We start from the raw sequence: 13662 nt of genomic DNA, 5'->3' as shown, positions 1-13662 counted from the left end.
GCTTTGCTGTTGTCTGTGTGGAACTTTCTTACTGTATTTTTGTACAGATGTTGACTGTACAAAACTGACGACTGAACTGGGCTGGGTTGAGGTTCCAGAGTAGGGAGTGGATAGTTTGGCTTTTGCTCTTGGGAATCTTGGCCAGTCCATTGGTGCTCTGCTTTCCCCTTGACTCAGAGTGGGAGATCAAGTTAAGGGATGGTGGCACTCTGCCTACCTTACAGGATGGTGTTTGGTTTAACTCAGCCCTGGTAAGGGAGGTACAGGTTGTGCCAGGCCAGGTTCAATTGCCCAGGGAGGCGACACCAGCATTTTTGACACCAGATACTGTTGAAACAGTCAAGAACTGATGGTGCTCTAGATTGCTTCCAAATGTTTTGCAATTTCATTTTTTTGCTAATATTAATAAAGTTGCTACCATTTCCAAGTCTGTATCTATAACTACATCTTTCAAGATAATTTAGCAGAACAACATGTGGTAATCTATATCCAGTTATTACATAGGATGTTTTAGTATATTGTCCCAATGTTTTTGTCTTTTTGAACATTGCCAAAAATATGTAGGCGGTCGGCCTTGTTGTGATCTTATCGGGCTCTTTTAATCCCATCTTAGATTCCCTTTTAAACTCAACTGTGACTTCATCAGTCACACATTTATTTTACCCTTGATGACACAATTAAATGGGAATAACAGGAGCATAATAACAGCAGTGGCTATTTATTGTTGTAAGGTTGGGGTGAGTCTGGATGTCACCTGAGGGGTCTCTTACAGCCCTGAGCCTTGGTTGTTTTAAGACTGGGATTTGGTCAGGAGAGGGTTAATGAAACATCCAGATATTGTTTTAATTATAACATTTGCATGTTATGCCATTAATATGAAGTTCTCCCAGCAGCTTACAATAAATAAGTAAAAAACAATTGCAATACTATTATGCGCACCCTAATTTCTGAGTGGTGATAGAATTCGGGGTGCCAGTGCTCACATTTGGTTCAATTTCCTTGGAATGAAGGTCACTGGAGACTGTGGTGTCTTTGTGATATACACAGGCTGAGCCTATCATGGAGGGCCTCACACGATTGATACCCCAAGAGATTTTGCTGCGCAACTGGGATTCCAGGGAGCCTATGTGTCTTGCCACCTCCAGTGGGCACAGGTCACTGTGGAAAGGTGGCACATAAATAAATCCAATCAATCAATCAGATGAGACTAGCACAGACTGGTCCTTGGCCCTTTTCCCTCCTACAATAGGATGATGTGGCCTCAAGCCATGCAAGGGCGAAAAGACCTACCCCTTTAGCTGTTTCTGCAGCATCACATCTGAACCTGAACAGCTCTTTAGGCATGTCACGAGGATGCTTAACAGGCCAGACCAGGCTAGGGCCATGAACTTAAAGAGACTACTTTGAGCACTTCAGCAGTTTTTTCTGCCACAGACTCCACACCTTACAGATATAAAACCATAGACTCAGAGGAGACCCAAAGATGTTGCCAAACCAACCAACCCCCCAATCCTATGACCCACTACAAAATAGAATGATAAAACCATTACAATGAGACACCTAGAGAAATACCACTTTGACGACTCTGACAGCAGACTGGCTCAGCTACCCTGCGTTTGCTAAAGTAAGGTCTCTCCACAGATGAACTCTTGTGGAGGGAGAGCAAGGACCTACCTCTTCCCCTCTCCACCCCCCAGGGCTATCAGGGTTTTGAAGAGGAAGCTTTAATTTTGGAGATAATTTGGGGAAAGAGAGCTGTAGTATTTCTGGGGAGTGCCAAAGGACCTGGTTGTCCCCCTTCTGAAAATGTAGGATCTCTTTGTGCTGTGAACCTTCCACGAAGGCTCAGCCTGCATATATGTGTAAATAAACCCCCCAAAAATGTAAATATAAAAAAAGGCCACAAAACTCCAGCAACCTGTCTTGGCATATCTAGCCTTGACACTGATGTCACCACCGATTTCAAATCAAGCGAAGAGAACCTGTCTCAAAAGATATCCAGAGCATGTCAAGAGCGCAAGACACTGCAACTGAAATGAAGGCAGTCCAACTCTCCCCTCTGTCTCATTCACATAACAGAAAGAGAGAGAGGCTGATTACTTCGCTTAACTCCCTAATTTAGAGGCTGAGTTTTCCATTTTGAAGCACATCCCATTCACCCCACCTTCTACCTAAATCACATAGATAACAGAAAATGTTCCCCATCATTTAACAAACCGTTTGAAGCTTGTATCTGTGATTATTTTTTGTAGGGCTGTGAATGCCTATTTCCATCACTAGAAGGATCATCTGCCTTGGTTTTGTTTTCAAAAGGATAATGGCTATTGATTCACGAACAAAGCTATCCCTCCCCCATCCAGATATCATGCAGTGAGGATTGGCTGTTGAGGTTGTAGCTTTGCCTCTGGATCAGTGTTAGCATAAGGAAAGTTCTAGAAATTAAATCCAGAGCTTTATATTGTCTCTTAAAGCTTGTCAAAAGAGTCAGCGTTGAATCTAATCTATCCAATGATGCATGATAATGATGTGATATTAATATTATGTAGGAGAGGAACCACAAAGTACTGGCAAATCCTCTCCTTCTTGTTTGCCATTCAGGATATCAACCAGAATCCCAGGCTCTTACCCAACATCACCCTGGGCTACAGCATCCATGAGAACTTTTTTCAAGAAAGGTTGACGTATGAGGTTTTGTTAGACCTGTTGTCTACTGGGGAGGCGAATGTTCCAAACTACAACTGTGGAAGATGGAATAATTTACTGGCTGTTCTTGAAGGGGCTGACTCTCAAAACTCCATCCAGATGTCAAGCTTGTTGGGCATCTATAAAGTCCCACAGGTAGGAATGGAGAGGGGTGGGGCATGTGCTGGCTGAGCCCAATTCCAGAGAACTTGAAAAGTGGGTGGGATGGATGTCAAAAGCAAGACTGGGAATATTCAGTAGGCCTGAGGAATCACACAAGTATATGAGGGCAAGGCATTAGGAAGTCCCTGCATGCTTCTTCCTTCCAGAGCATCTTGCTAGGGGTCCCTTAAAAAAAAAAAGATTGCCCAGAATCCTACAAAGGGAAGCAGTGTCCCCACCAAAGGACCTTGCAATTGATCGGGGCTGGGGAACCTTTGGCTCTCCAGACATTGCTGAACTACAACTCCAATCAGCCCTAGTAAAGATGGGCAGGGTTGATGGGAACTGTGGTCCAGCAACACCTGGAATCCAAGAGGTTCCCACACCTGCAATAGATGGTTGCGGCCTATTGCCGAAATAAACACAGACACCATTCTTTGGGTTAAATCATGGGCCACTTTATTAAAAAAAACAGAGTCAATTATAACCAATGAACCTGCAGAGGGACAATCCAGTGCGGGGGAATTCGGCTGATCCAGGCAAAGCCTGCTTGCAGCTATAGGGCAACCAAACCCTGCCAGAGCCTGGGGCTGCCCTGTGCCAGGCCCCAGCTCCGGCCACACCCTGAAGATGTGTAGGGGGTCCAACCCGCATCACCGCCCCCCGGAGCCATAAAACCCCGAGCGGATGAGTCACGTTGGCCGCAAAAGCGGCCCGTGTTCTGCTCCCCCGGGACGTATAGCCCAGAGCTGCAGGCCCCCGGACCGCCAATCACCCCTAAAGGTGCCTAAAGGTGTCACCTAGCTGCCCTTTCCCTTTTAACCTTTCCCCCGCGCTTCCTTGCCACAAAAGGGGGACAAGCCTCTGCTTAGTCTCCCCTTGCCCCACAACCGATAAGAATCCGGTGCACACCCCCGTGCAGGTCCATTAGGAAGATGTCATTGCCCACGTCCGTCAAGTGCACGCCATCTGGCCTAAACAACTCCAGCCTATCTTGCTTGATCTCTGGGTGGTGTATGACAGAACCCCCTAGGCCCTTGATGGCCCTCTGAATCTGTCTATTAACCTTCTTCCGCATCCTGTCCATTCCCCGTGGGTCATCAGCCCAATTCCACGTCCTGCGCGGCAGGATGTCAGACCATACCAAGTGCACCCCCGGCCAGCGCAGCGCAATGGCCTGGAGGTCACTGCATGCCTGTTCGATTAGGGCCTCGCCCCTCAACAGACCCAAATCGTTACCTCCCAGGTGGATGACCAGCACCCGGGGCACTGCCCAGTCCACAACCGACCGGAACAAGGTGGGCAGGAGGCCGTCCCAACGCATCCCCCGTCGTCCCAGCCACCGCACTGAGGCCCACTGACTGAGCCCCAGCTGCGTTCCAATGCGGGACTTCGCCGCCCTGCAGCCTGCCCAGAAAATCATGCCGTGGCCGCAGAGGAGGATGCTCACTTGTTCCGATCTTTCCCAGCGGCCTGCCAAAAACGACAACATTGCCATTAGCCGCTGGCCTCATGCATCTCCGTTAGTGGTCTAACATACGTCTTATATGCATCCGAGGACCACCTGCCCACTGCCTGCAGCTGTCCTTTGGAAAAACCCAGGTGAGCAGCGGTGGAGGCTGCCCCTATTCGGAAGGAGTGTGTCCCGAACTTGCGGGCGTCCACACCTAGCCGCTGGAGTGCTGTCTTTGCCACTGACCAAAATTGGTACTTGGTAAGGGGCTGGAGGTCCCTGTGCCTGAACAGGTACCCTGGCTGCAGCCCGTGGGCTGCCAGAAAAATGCGGAGGGCCCTGACCGGGCAGAGCTCCTCCTGTTGACATGGGGATAACCCAATCAGGCAACCCTTCTGGTGTTGGTCCGTCTTTGACTGCCTGAGTCGCAGGCGGACCCCCTCTGCCTCCCAGCTGAGATCAGAAACCAGGAGGGCCCGAAGGGAGCTATCTGTCTTAGAACCTGCCACCACCTCCCCTATTCGGAAGGCCCCGAAGAACAAGGTGAGGGCCGCAGCATGGTATAGCAGTGCCTCAAAATGGGAAGAACATAGCACCCTCCACTGTCCCCGCAGACCCAACAGTAGCTCTGGGGAAAAGGGGGAGCGTGCATCAGGTGTGTGCGGGCGCTCACGGGACCACCCTTCCAGCATCCGGCGGACCCTAAAGTCACCGGAGTAGTCCTGAAAGCCCCGTGCTTTCCCTAGGAAGGATAGACCTGAGAGCTTACCTCTGATGGTCCTGACTGAAAGCCCCCTCCGCTTCCCTTCCACGCAGAACTCCATAAGATGCTCCACGGGGATGGGCCACTCCTGGGTGTAGCCTCTGGACTCCCTGAAGGTTGCCAGGTCCCTACCTGCCCCCTGGTAGCTGGCCAACATGCTGGGTGCCACAGAAAGGCTTATGGCCCATTCTGATTCGGTCCTCCAATCTCCCATAGCGCTGGGGGTACCACGTCCGGTTGAGCCCTTGCCTACGGCGCCAGCTGGTGAAATCTCTCCATCTGGTTCCGTGATAGAGCATCAGCAATGCTATTATCAATACCCGGGACATGGCGTGCAAGGAACTGTATATTATAGCGAAGACATGGGAATACAAACACTCGAACCAGACACATAACATTGGGGTTTCTAGAGGACAGGGTGTTGATGACATGCACCGTGGGGAGGTTGTCGCACCAAAAGTGGACTGAGGAATTGCCCAGTTTGTCAGGCCAAAGGTGTACGGCCACGACAATGGGGAAGAACTCCAGAAGGGTCAGGTCTCTGGTTAGGCCAGCCTGCGCCCAGTTCTGTGGCCAGCTGCCATGACACCATGAGTCATGGAAAATGACCCCAAAACCGCAGGAACCTGAGGCGTCGGAGCTCACCTGTAGCTCCGCTTCCAACAGGCGATCCTTTCTCCATAAGGAGACCCCATTGAATTCCCATAGGAAGGTGGACCAAACTGCCAGATCCTCCCGGAGAGCGGCTGTAACACGTGTGTGGTGGTGGGGGCATGATAGGCCCGCCATGGACTCATACACGTGCCGCAAGAATGCGTGCCCAGGTGCTACCACCCTGCATGCAAAGGTCATATGTCCTGCCAGCTGTTGAAGTGTGGCCAATGTCACCTTCTTCGCCCCAACCACCTCCGAGATTTTCCCCTTAAGGGCCACCAGCTTATCCTGCGGGAGCCTGCAGCATTGGGCCACTGTATCAATCTCTATGCCCAGGAAAGTGAGGGTAGTGGACGGGCCCTCAGTTTTCTCAGCCGCGAGGGGAACACCAAGTTCCCCCGCCATCCCCGCGAACTGCTCCATAAATGCCTGACAGGTGCCCGAGTCTGCAGGGCCCGCAAACAAGAAGTCGTCCAAATAGTGCACCACTGATTGCCGGCCAGCCCGTCTCCTGACTGCCCACTCCAAGAGAGAACTGAAGCACTCAAAAACCGAGCATGAGATGGAGCAGCCCATAGGCAATGCCCTATCCACATAATATTTGCCCATGAATGCAAAGCCTAACAGCTCAAAGTCCCGTGGGTGCACAGGGAGGAGACGGAAGGCAGATTTGATGTCACACTTTCCCATGAGGGCGACCATCCCACAGTCCCTAACCATACGAACCGCACAGTCGAATGACGTGTAGCGGACAGAGCAGAGGTCTGATGGGATGAAGTCATTTACTGACCCACCTGGGGAAAGGACAGGTGGTGTATAAGGCGAAATTTGCCTGGTCCCTTCTTCGGAACAAGGCCCAACGGGGAAACTCTGAGTGAAGGGATGGGTGGTGCCGCAAAGGGGCCCAGCACGTAGCCTGCCATGACCTCCTTCCTAATTTTTCCCCCCACGATCAATTCCATGCCCGCCACTGATTTTAGGTTGCGGGACATGAAGAGGTGCCTGGGACCCAAATAGGGAATCCGGAAACCCTCTGTAAAGCCCTGTAGCAAAAAGTGGGCGTCTTGGACTCGGGGGTAACAGCAGACCAAGTGCTGGAGTTCGGAGAGTTTAACTGGACTGGGGCCCCTTTCCTTGAGCTGCACTAGCAGCTCCCGGTCTCCTTGCGCCAGGTGAGTCCCTGGTCCCACCTCTGAAGGGGCGGCCCCTGGGGCAGGCAGCTCAGGAATGCGGACCCCGCATATTGCGCACTCGTGTCGGAACCTGCAGGGGTTACGACCACAGCGGCCTCGGGAGCTGAACTCCCAGCAGAGCAGGCGGGGTTGAACCCCCTGCCCCGCAGGCCCGTGGGAAGGAGCTGCTGCTGCCTGGCGGGCCAGGAGGTGGCCGCTGTCCGTTCTATCTGCTTGGGGGGTGGTTCCCTTGTTCTCCCCGTTGCCAGCTGGGCAGGGCCCCTCTCCAGGGCTTCTAACCTAGCCAGTATAGTGGTCCATGGTATGCCTGCCACCTGTGCCCCATCCGCAGCAGGGGGTGGGCATCTACCCTCTGCCCTGGGGGCCCTTCCCTTCCCTTTTGGCCCAACTTGACCTTTTTTGGGTGGCATCCTGAGCTAGCGTGTAGGGGGATGATGTCTTCTGCAGTAATGAGAGGTTTTCAGCCTGGGGATACCTAAGGGGGGACCCCGCACCCTCACCATCCAGCTGGACCGTGTCCCCTACTCAAACCAGTCCCCTGCTCCTGGGCCCCTTTATCTCACCCCCACAATCCTGGCCCCTGGGCTGCTAAGCGACCAATGGGGTGGTGTGCAAGATGGGTCTGGGAACCACTCCCTTGCTATGGGCTGAGATCCTTCCCAGAGGGGTCCCCTGGATAGTAATTTAAAGAGTAACCGCTCCTCGCCGCCGGCCCCGCACCAAGGCCTGGCCTGTAGGCCTGGAGAAGCCACGTGTGTCGGCGGGCGATCTGAGCCGCGTCACGCCACCGATGCAGGAGGGCCTCCCGACCGTTTAAAATTGCCGCCAAAAATTTGCAGTGAGGGTGGGCGGCTGGCAGTACGGCCTTAAATGGCTGTCTGCCGCCCCGCCACCTAGCTGCGTGCTACGTCAGTGCACCAGCATGCTGCGTGCATGCCCCCTCACCAAGATGGCGGCTCGGCTACGGCCGCAAAACACGTCCCTTCTCCCGGTAAGTCCCGGGCGTGGAACGCGGGATGGATGCAAAGGATGGAGGACTCTGTCAACACTGGTTTCTCTCACTTTCTCAGTTTTCCAATCCTATGTTCAGTTGTCCACATTCCTACAGCAATTTGTAGGTTGTTTTTTAAAAAATGCTCATAGTTATTCATCAGCATTTTAATGCAAATATCTACTTATACGCATGTTTGCAAGCAATTTCCCACAATAAAAAGCATTATTGCACTTTCACTTATGTATGCATTTTATGTGCACTTCCTGCTAATATATCCTTTTTCATACACGTTGTTTGGAGATCTGCATCACAAAAATGTGGTGAAGTGAAGATTGTGAAGGCTACTTGGTTTGAAAAGTGTGGATTTGGTGGTGGTTCATTAAAATGTAAATTTCTCCCCCATCCCTCATGGGACCTCCCTCCTCCATCCAGCCCTTATCGACCATATTGGGGTAAAAATATTTGGGCCTTGATCCTAAAGAAATCACCACAAACCAAAAGCTCTCTCCTTTCCAGGTCAGTTATGCTTCTGTCTCTCCTGCTCTGAGTGATAAGACCCAGTTCCCTTTTTTCTACCGGATGGTCCCCAAAGAAGAATTCCAGTACCCAGGGGTTGTCAAGCTGCTCCTGCAGTTCAGATGGACATTCACTGGTCTCATCGCTCCAGACACTGACAATGGAGAGAGGTTCATGAAGACCTTGACGCCTCTGCTGCTCAGGAGTGGCATTTGTGTTGCCATCTCAGAAACCTTCCCACGACCGAATACAGATGACGTTCTGATCAATCCATTTCCATTTCTCAAATGGAGACAAGTCCATGTATTTGTTTACTATGCTGAGCCTATTTATATCTCAACAGGAATATTCACTGTACAAAATTTATTCAACACATTTATAAAGCCCATTGAAGGGCAAGTCTGGATCACAACAGCTATGTGCGACATCTCTTTGAACTTAATGTACAGTGGCTTATCTTTCCAACACATCCATGGTATTTTTTCCTTCTTTATTGAGACAAATAAAAAGATACACTATGATGATTTTGTACCTTTTTTCTTCATGATCATGGGGCTTGAGGAGAGAGCTTTTAATTGTTCCTATTCAAAGCATGCATTGTCGGTGAAAAGTTGGACAAGATGCAGAGAGAGAGAGGACCTGGAGATGTTGTCCCAAGACGATCTGGAAAGAGTCCTCTCTCTAGACAGCTACTGGATTTACAACACTGTCCAAGCTGTGGCACGGGCCTTAGATGTCATTTATTCATCTAGATCTAAATGGAAGGTGAAGGACAGACTGGAAGTTCAAAGGCTAAAACCATGGGAGGTATTTCCTTTCCCATCAAAGGCATCTCTGCTGAACATGACCATTGATCGTACAATTCCAGAATCATTGTCTTGGCTTTAGAATCTAGAATGTAGTGGGGAGGTGTAATTTTGCAAACCCAGTTGTGAATCTGTTTGCTGTTCCTTCTTTGTGCCCTTTTATACTGGTCTTGGAGGCCACGGCCTGTCTAGTAACAACCCCCATCAGTGGCTCAACCCCTCCCTTTGCCTGCAGTGGCCCATTTGAAGTAAGCCCTCTTTATCAGAATTCCTTTGAGCAGGGGTGATTCTGTGGCACAGACTCTCTCTAAGCTTTTGTGGCTCCTGACTAGGGATGGGCATGAATTCCACCCACGTTGGTTTTAAAATTGGAATTTCAACAACTTTGCATGCTTGCACTGGGTGTGGAGCAAACATGATTGCCATGAACTCTACACCGGATTTGCTGCCCCTGCCTGCACGGTCAGGCACGCTTGCCCTTCCTTCCCTTCCTTGGGCCCACTCCTACTTCACTGAGGGGTGCCTGGGATCTAGCCCAGCTCAGAGGAGCCAGGGCTGACTCTCTTTCCTTCAGTGGGGGTTGGGACATCCCACCCTGCCAGTTCCTCCTGCCTTTCCTGCTTTTAATGGCAAAGGGGGTGCACAGTATTTGGGGGTTAATACTAGAAAGTGAAAGGGAAGCCTAGAGGTGGTACATGCCCTGGTCACCTCTCGTTTAGACTACTGTAATGCGCTCTACGTGGGGCTACCCTTGAAAACGGTCCGGAAACTACAACTTATACAAAATGCGGCGGCTCAACTACTTACAAATTGTCGTCGCCGGGAGCACATCACCCCAGTGCTGTTCGATCTGCACTGGCTCCCAGTTGTTTTCCGGGCCCAATTCAAGGTGTTGGTATTAACCTTTAAAGCCCTACACGGTCTCGGCCCAGTTTATCTGATGGAGCGCCTCCAACGCCACCAATTATGCCGCCCGACAAGATCAGCCACACAGGGCCTTCTCTCAGTCCCACCAACTAAAACAGCTAGGCCGGTGGGGACTAGAGAGAGGGCCTTTTCAGTGGCGGCCCCCACTCTCTGGAACTCCCTCCCATATGATCTTCGGCATGCCCCTTCCCTGAATGTATTCCGCCAGGCCTTGAAGACCTGGCTTTTCAGACAGGCCTTCGGGACTTCCGGGGAGGGTTAATCTTTTTGACCAATTGCCTGCTACTCTGAACTGTCACTGTTTTACTGTTTTATTCTTGTACTGTATTTATTATGATGTATTTTTAACTGAGTTGTACGTCGCCTAGAGTGGCCATTGGAAAGATAGGCGACTTATACATTAAAATTATTATTATTATTATTATAGAGAAGCTTGTTGTGCCCACATTAATGCAAACCTCTCTAGGCTTCCCTGTTAGTCTCTAAGTGCCTTTTCCACCTTGTTACTACTTGGGTTGGGCTCCACTTGCTATCCAACGCAGGTGAAACTGGAAGTTCAGGGGAAAATCCCAAAGATGGTTTGGAAATGCATTCCAATGTGATGAAATGCTTGTGGACTGGAAGCAGAAAGTGGAGCCAAACCGTACTCCTGATCGAGGTGTGACTTTGGCACCTCCCTGTCTGCACTATGGATGTCCCTTCCTCTTCCAGACTTAATGGAGCTTACTTCTGAGTAGGCATGTTTAGGATTACACTGCTCATGGCTTCAAATTTGCTACTCTTTAAAGGTGCCCAAAACACACTATGTGAAGAGAATGTCCCAGAGCTTGGAAAAGTTACTTTTTTGAACTACAACGCCCATCAGCCCAATCCAGTGGCCATGCTGGCTGGGGCTGATGGGAGTTGTAGTTCAAAAAAGTAACTTTTCCAAGCTCTGTTGTCCTGGTTTTCTGCCTGAAACACCAAGCCCAGCTTGCAAATTCTTCTGAAGGTATTTATACATCTTTCCAAACCACTTAAACAGAGGGCATTCAGGAATGGAACCAGTTCCCTTCCAATCATTTTAAAAAGACACACAGTACTTGAGTCTGCAACCAGCTCTGAGTCAGAGGAGATCCAAACATAAAACGGGCAGAAGTGGTTATCCAATGTGGTTTCACGTGTTCTAAATGCTGCTCTTTTCTCTGCCATCCTAGCTCCACCCTTTCTTGAGAAGCCCCCAGTTTTACAATTCCTCCATGGACAGAGTGTATTTGGATGACAGTGGAGAACTGGCAGCCGACTTGGACATTGTGAACTGGGTGGTGTTTCCCAATAACTCTGTCCTTAAGGTGAAGTTTGGGAATCTGTACAGAGAGGGATCCCCAGACCTACACTTCACCATCAACCAGGATGCCATTGTGTGGCCTAAATGGCTCAACCAGGTGGGAGAAATAATCACTCTCATTTCATTCTATTTCCCATCCCTTAAGCTCTGATAAGGATACCGTGCTCTCTGTGTGGCTGTGTTTGAATGCCTGCCAACTCAGCAATTCTTCCCGACCTCAAACAGAGAGCTCTGCTACCCAGTTGTGCATCAAAGGCATTACATAGCAGTGGACTCCTGCCACAGTGTCTGTATTCCTTAGAATTCCATGGTGGGCTTTGAGGAAGACAGACAAATGAAATCCTATACCTGGGGTGCCAGAACAGAGAAGGCCCAGTCCCCCATTACCATATAATGTGCTATCCTTCATGCACCTCAAGAGACAACACAGTTATTTCAGCATGAGAGGCTTAAACTTAGTTCCAAGCTTCAAGATGAACCAGAACCTAGAGGTTCCCTTGGGTCCTTCCCAGCGCTGTGTCTCATTTCCCTGGATAATTTACCACTAACACATTCTCCTTGATGCTCCTTGTCTTTATACTTAGACCCTGCCTTCTTCCAGGTGTGTGGAAAGCTGCCGCCCTGGATTTGTCAAGGTGGTTCAGGAAGGAAATCCACTTTGCTGCTATGACTGTGTTCCCTGTGGGGAAGGGACCATCTCCACTCAGGAAGGTGGGTGACTCCAGCGGAAAGGGGCACCCTTGGGGAAGAGGGCAAAGATTCTCACAGATATCCAGGGCTTTTTAAAATGAAAATTTAGAACTGCCCAGTGGTGTGTGATTTTAACTCACATGCAAAGTGCATCTCACTTCAACACCCCTTTGCATTTTCCTTCTGTGTGCATACACAGAGTGGGAGAAAAACCTCTAAACTGGGCATCTGACAGCACCAATGCATAAAAGTGTTAGCTGAACTTCATGCAAGAGGCTTCATGATCTCCAACATGTGATTATGTTTTCAAGCACAAATTGATTGTAGTTTTGCCATTTTAAAACTTTCTGTTTTCATCCCAATTAGACTTGTGCAACATTTATTTAGGAAAGTGTGTGATTACACATGTGCAGAATGGCATTGTCTCCTCACTAAAAATAATAATCAACAACTATCTGCACATCTATGGGCAGGGGAAGAGCTTCCATGTGAAAGGGCCCAAGTATGATTTTTAGCCAAAATTGGCTCCATACCATTTATTTAGAAATTAAGCCATACCACATATATTGGTTACATCTACACATCTCTTGCTAAAAAACTAAAACACACATACATTTTTAAAAGGTGAGGAAGCCTTGCTTCCAGTTGCATGAAGTTGTGCAAAGAAGGGGAACCTAAACTTTGGTGCCAACCATAAGGAATACTTTTCCTGTTAAGATCATGTGAACACCAACTACGGGGTGCTTTTACCACCAGCTGAAGACATACCTGTTCCCCCAGGATTTTTCTATCTTATAATATTATTAATACCAATTCCTGATCACGTTGGTTATATGTGAAAATTTTATTGATTTTATTGATTTTTATTTGATATACTAGGGGCTCTGCCCCTGCTCGCTTCACTCACCAACCCCACCTACATGTGCCAGTGCACCTCCCCACAGATCACCAGTGCTCCCCCTCCCTCCTCCCCTTCTGTTGCCAGCACTCCCCCTCCTTTAGCCCTATGGGTCACCAGAACTCCCCTTCCCTCCTCCCATGGGTCACTAGTGCTCCCCTCCCACCTCCCCTCATGAATCACCAGCACTCCTTATCTTCATGGGTCTCCCTCCCTTTTGTAGCGTGCTTACAAAAATATTATGTACAGATATATATATATTCACTAATAGGCTAAAAACCTTGAGGTTTAAGAACGTACCTATAGCCCACAGCTATTTCTATCAAACTTTAAAAAGCAGGGAAATTGGGCAGTTATAGCGAATGCACCAGAGGAGCAGGAGGCCTGACCTCCTCTATGAGATATTGTACTGCCTTACAAATTTGTCGAAATACAAACACAATTTGGATTGGTCTTTCACAGTCCAATCCACTTCCTGTGTAGCTTGGAAGAATTGGGTAACATGTGCCTCTGAGCACTGGTTTGGCATTTCATTCTGTAAATGGGAAGCTGGTCAGATAGATACACATCAGATATTACTCTTCTTTTTGCAGATGC

General features: G+C 49.4%; 1 protein-coding gene across 1 annotated transcript in view; it reads left to right on the top strand.

Annotated features, from left to right (window-relative positions):
- The window catches only part of LOC133379050 (vomeronasal type-2 receptor 26-like), a 29327-nt gene extending 17549 nt beyond the window's left edge, over window positions 1-11778 (top strand). Inside the window, exons 4-8 of the mRNA XM_061613659.1 lie at window positions 2599-2838; window positions 4091-4142; window positions 7747-7898; window positions 11347-11574; window positions 11680-11778. Of these exons, the coding sequence (XP_061469643.1) occupies window positions 2599-2838; window positions 4091-4142; window positions 7747-7898; window positions 11347-11574; window positions 11680-11778 (771 nt within the window). The remainder of the gene's footprint in view (window positions 1-2598; window positions 2839-4090; window positions 4143-7746; window positions 7899-11346; window positions 11575-11679) is intronic.
- Window positions 11779-13662: the final 1884 nt, after the last annotated feature.

Source organism: Rhineura floridana, chromosome 3 (genome assembly GCF_030035675.1).
Source record: "Rhineura floridana isolate rRhiFlo1 chromosome 3, rRhiFlo1.hap2, whole genome shotgun sequence".
Classification (NCBI taxonomy): domain Eukaryota; kingdom Metazoa; phylum Chordata; class Lepidosauria; order Squamata; family Rhineuridae; genus Rhineura; species Rhineura floridana.
The sequence above is the reverse complement of the archived record's forward strand: the minus strand, read 5'-3'. Positions and strand labels throughout refer to the sequence as shown.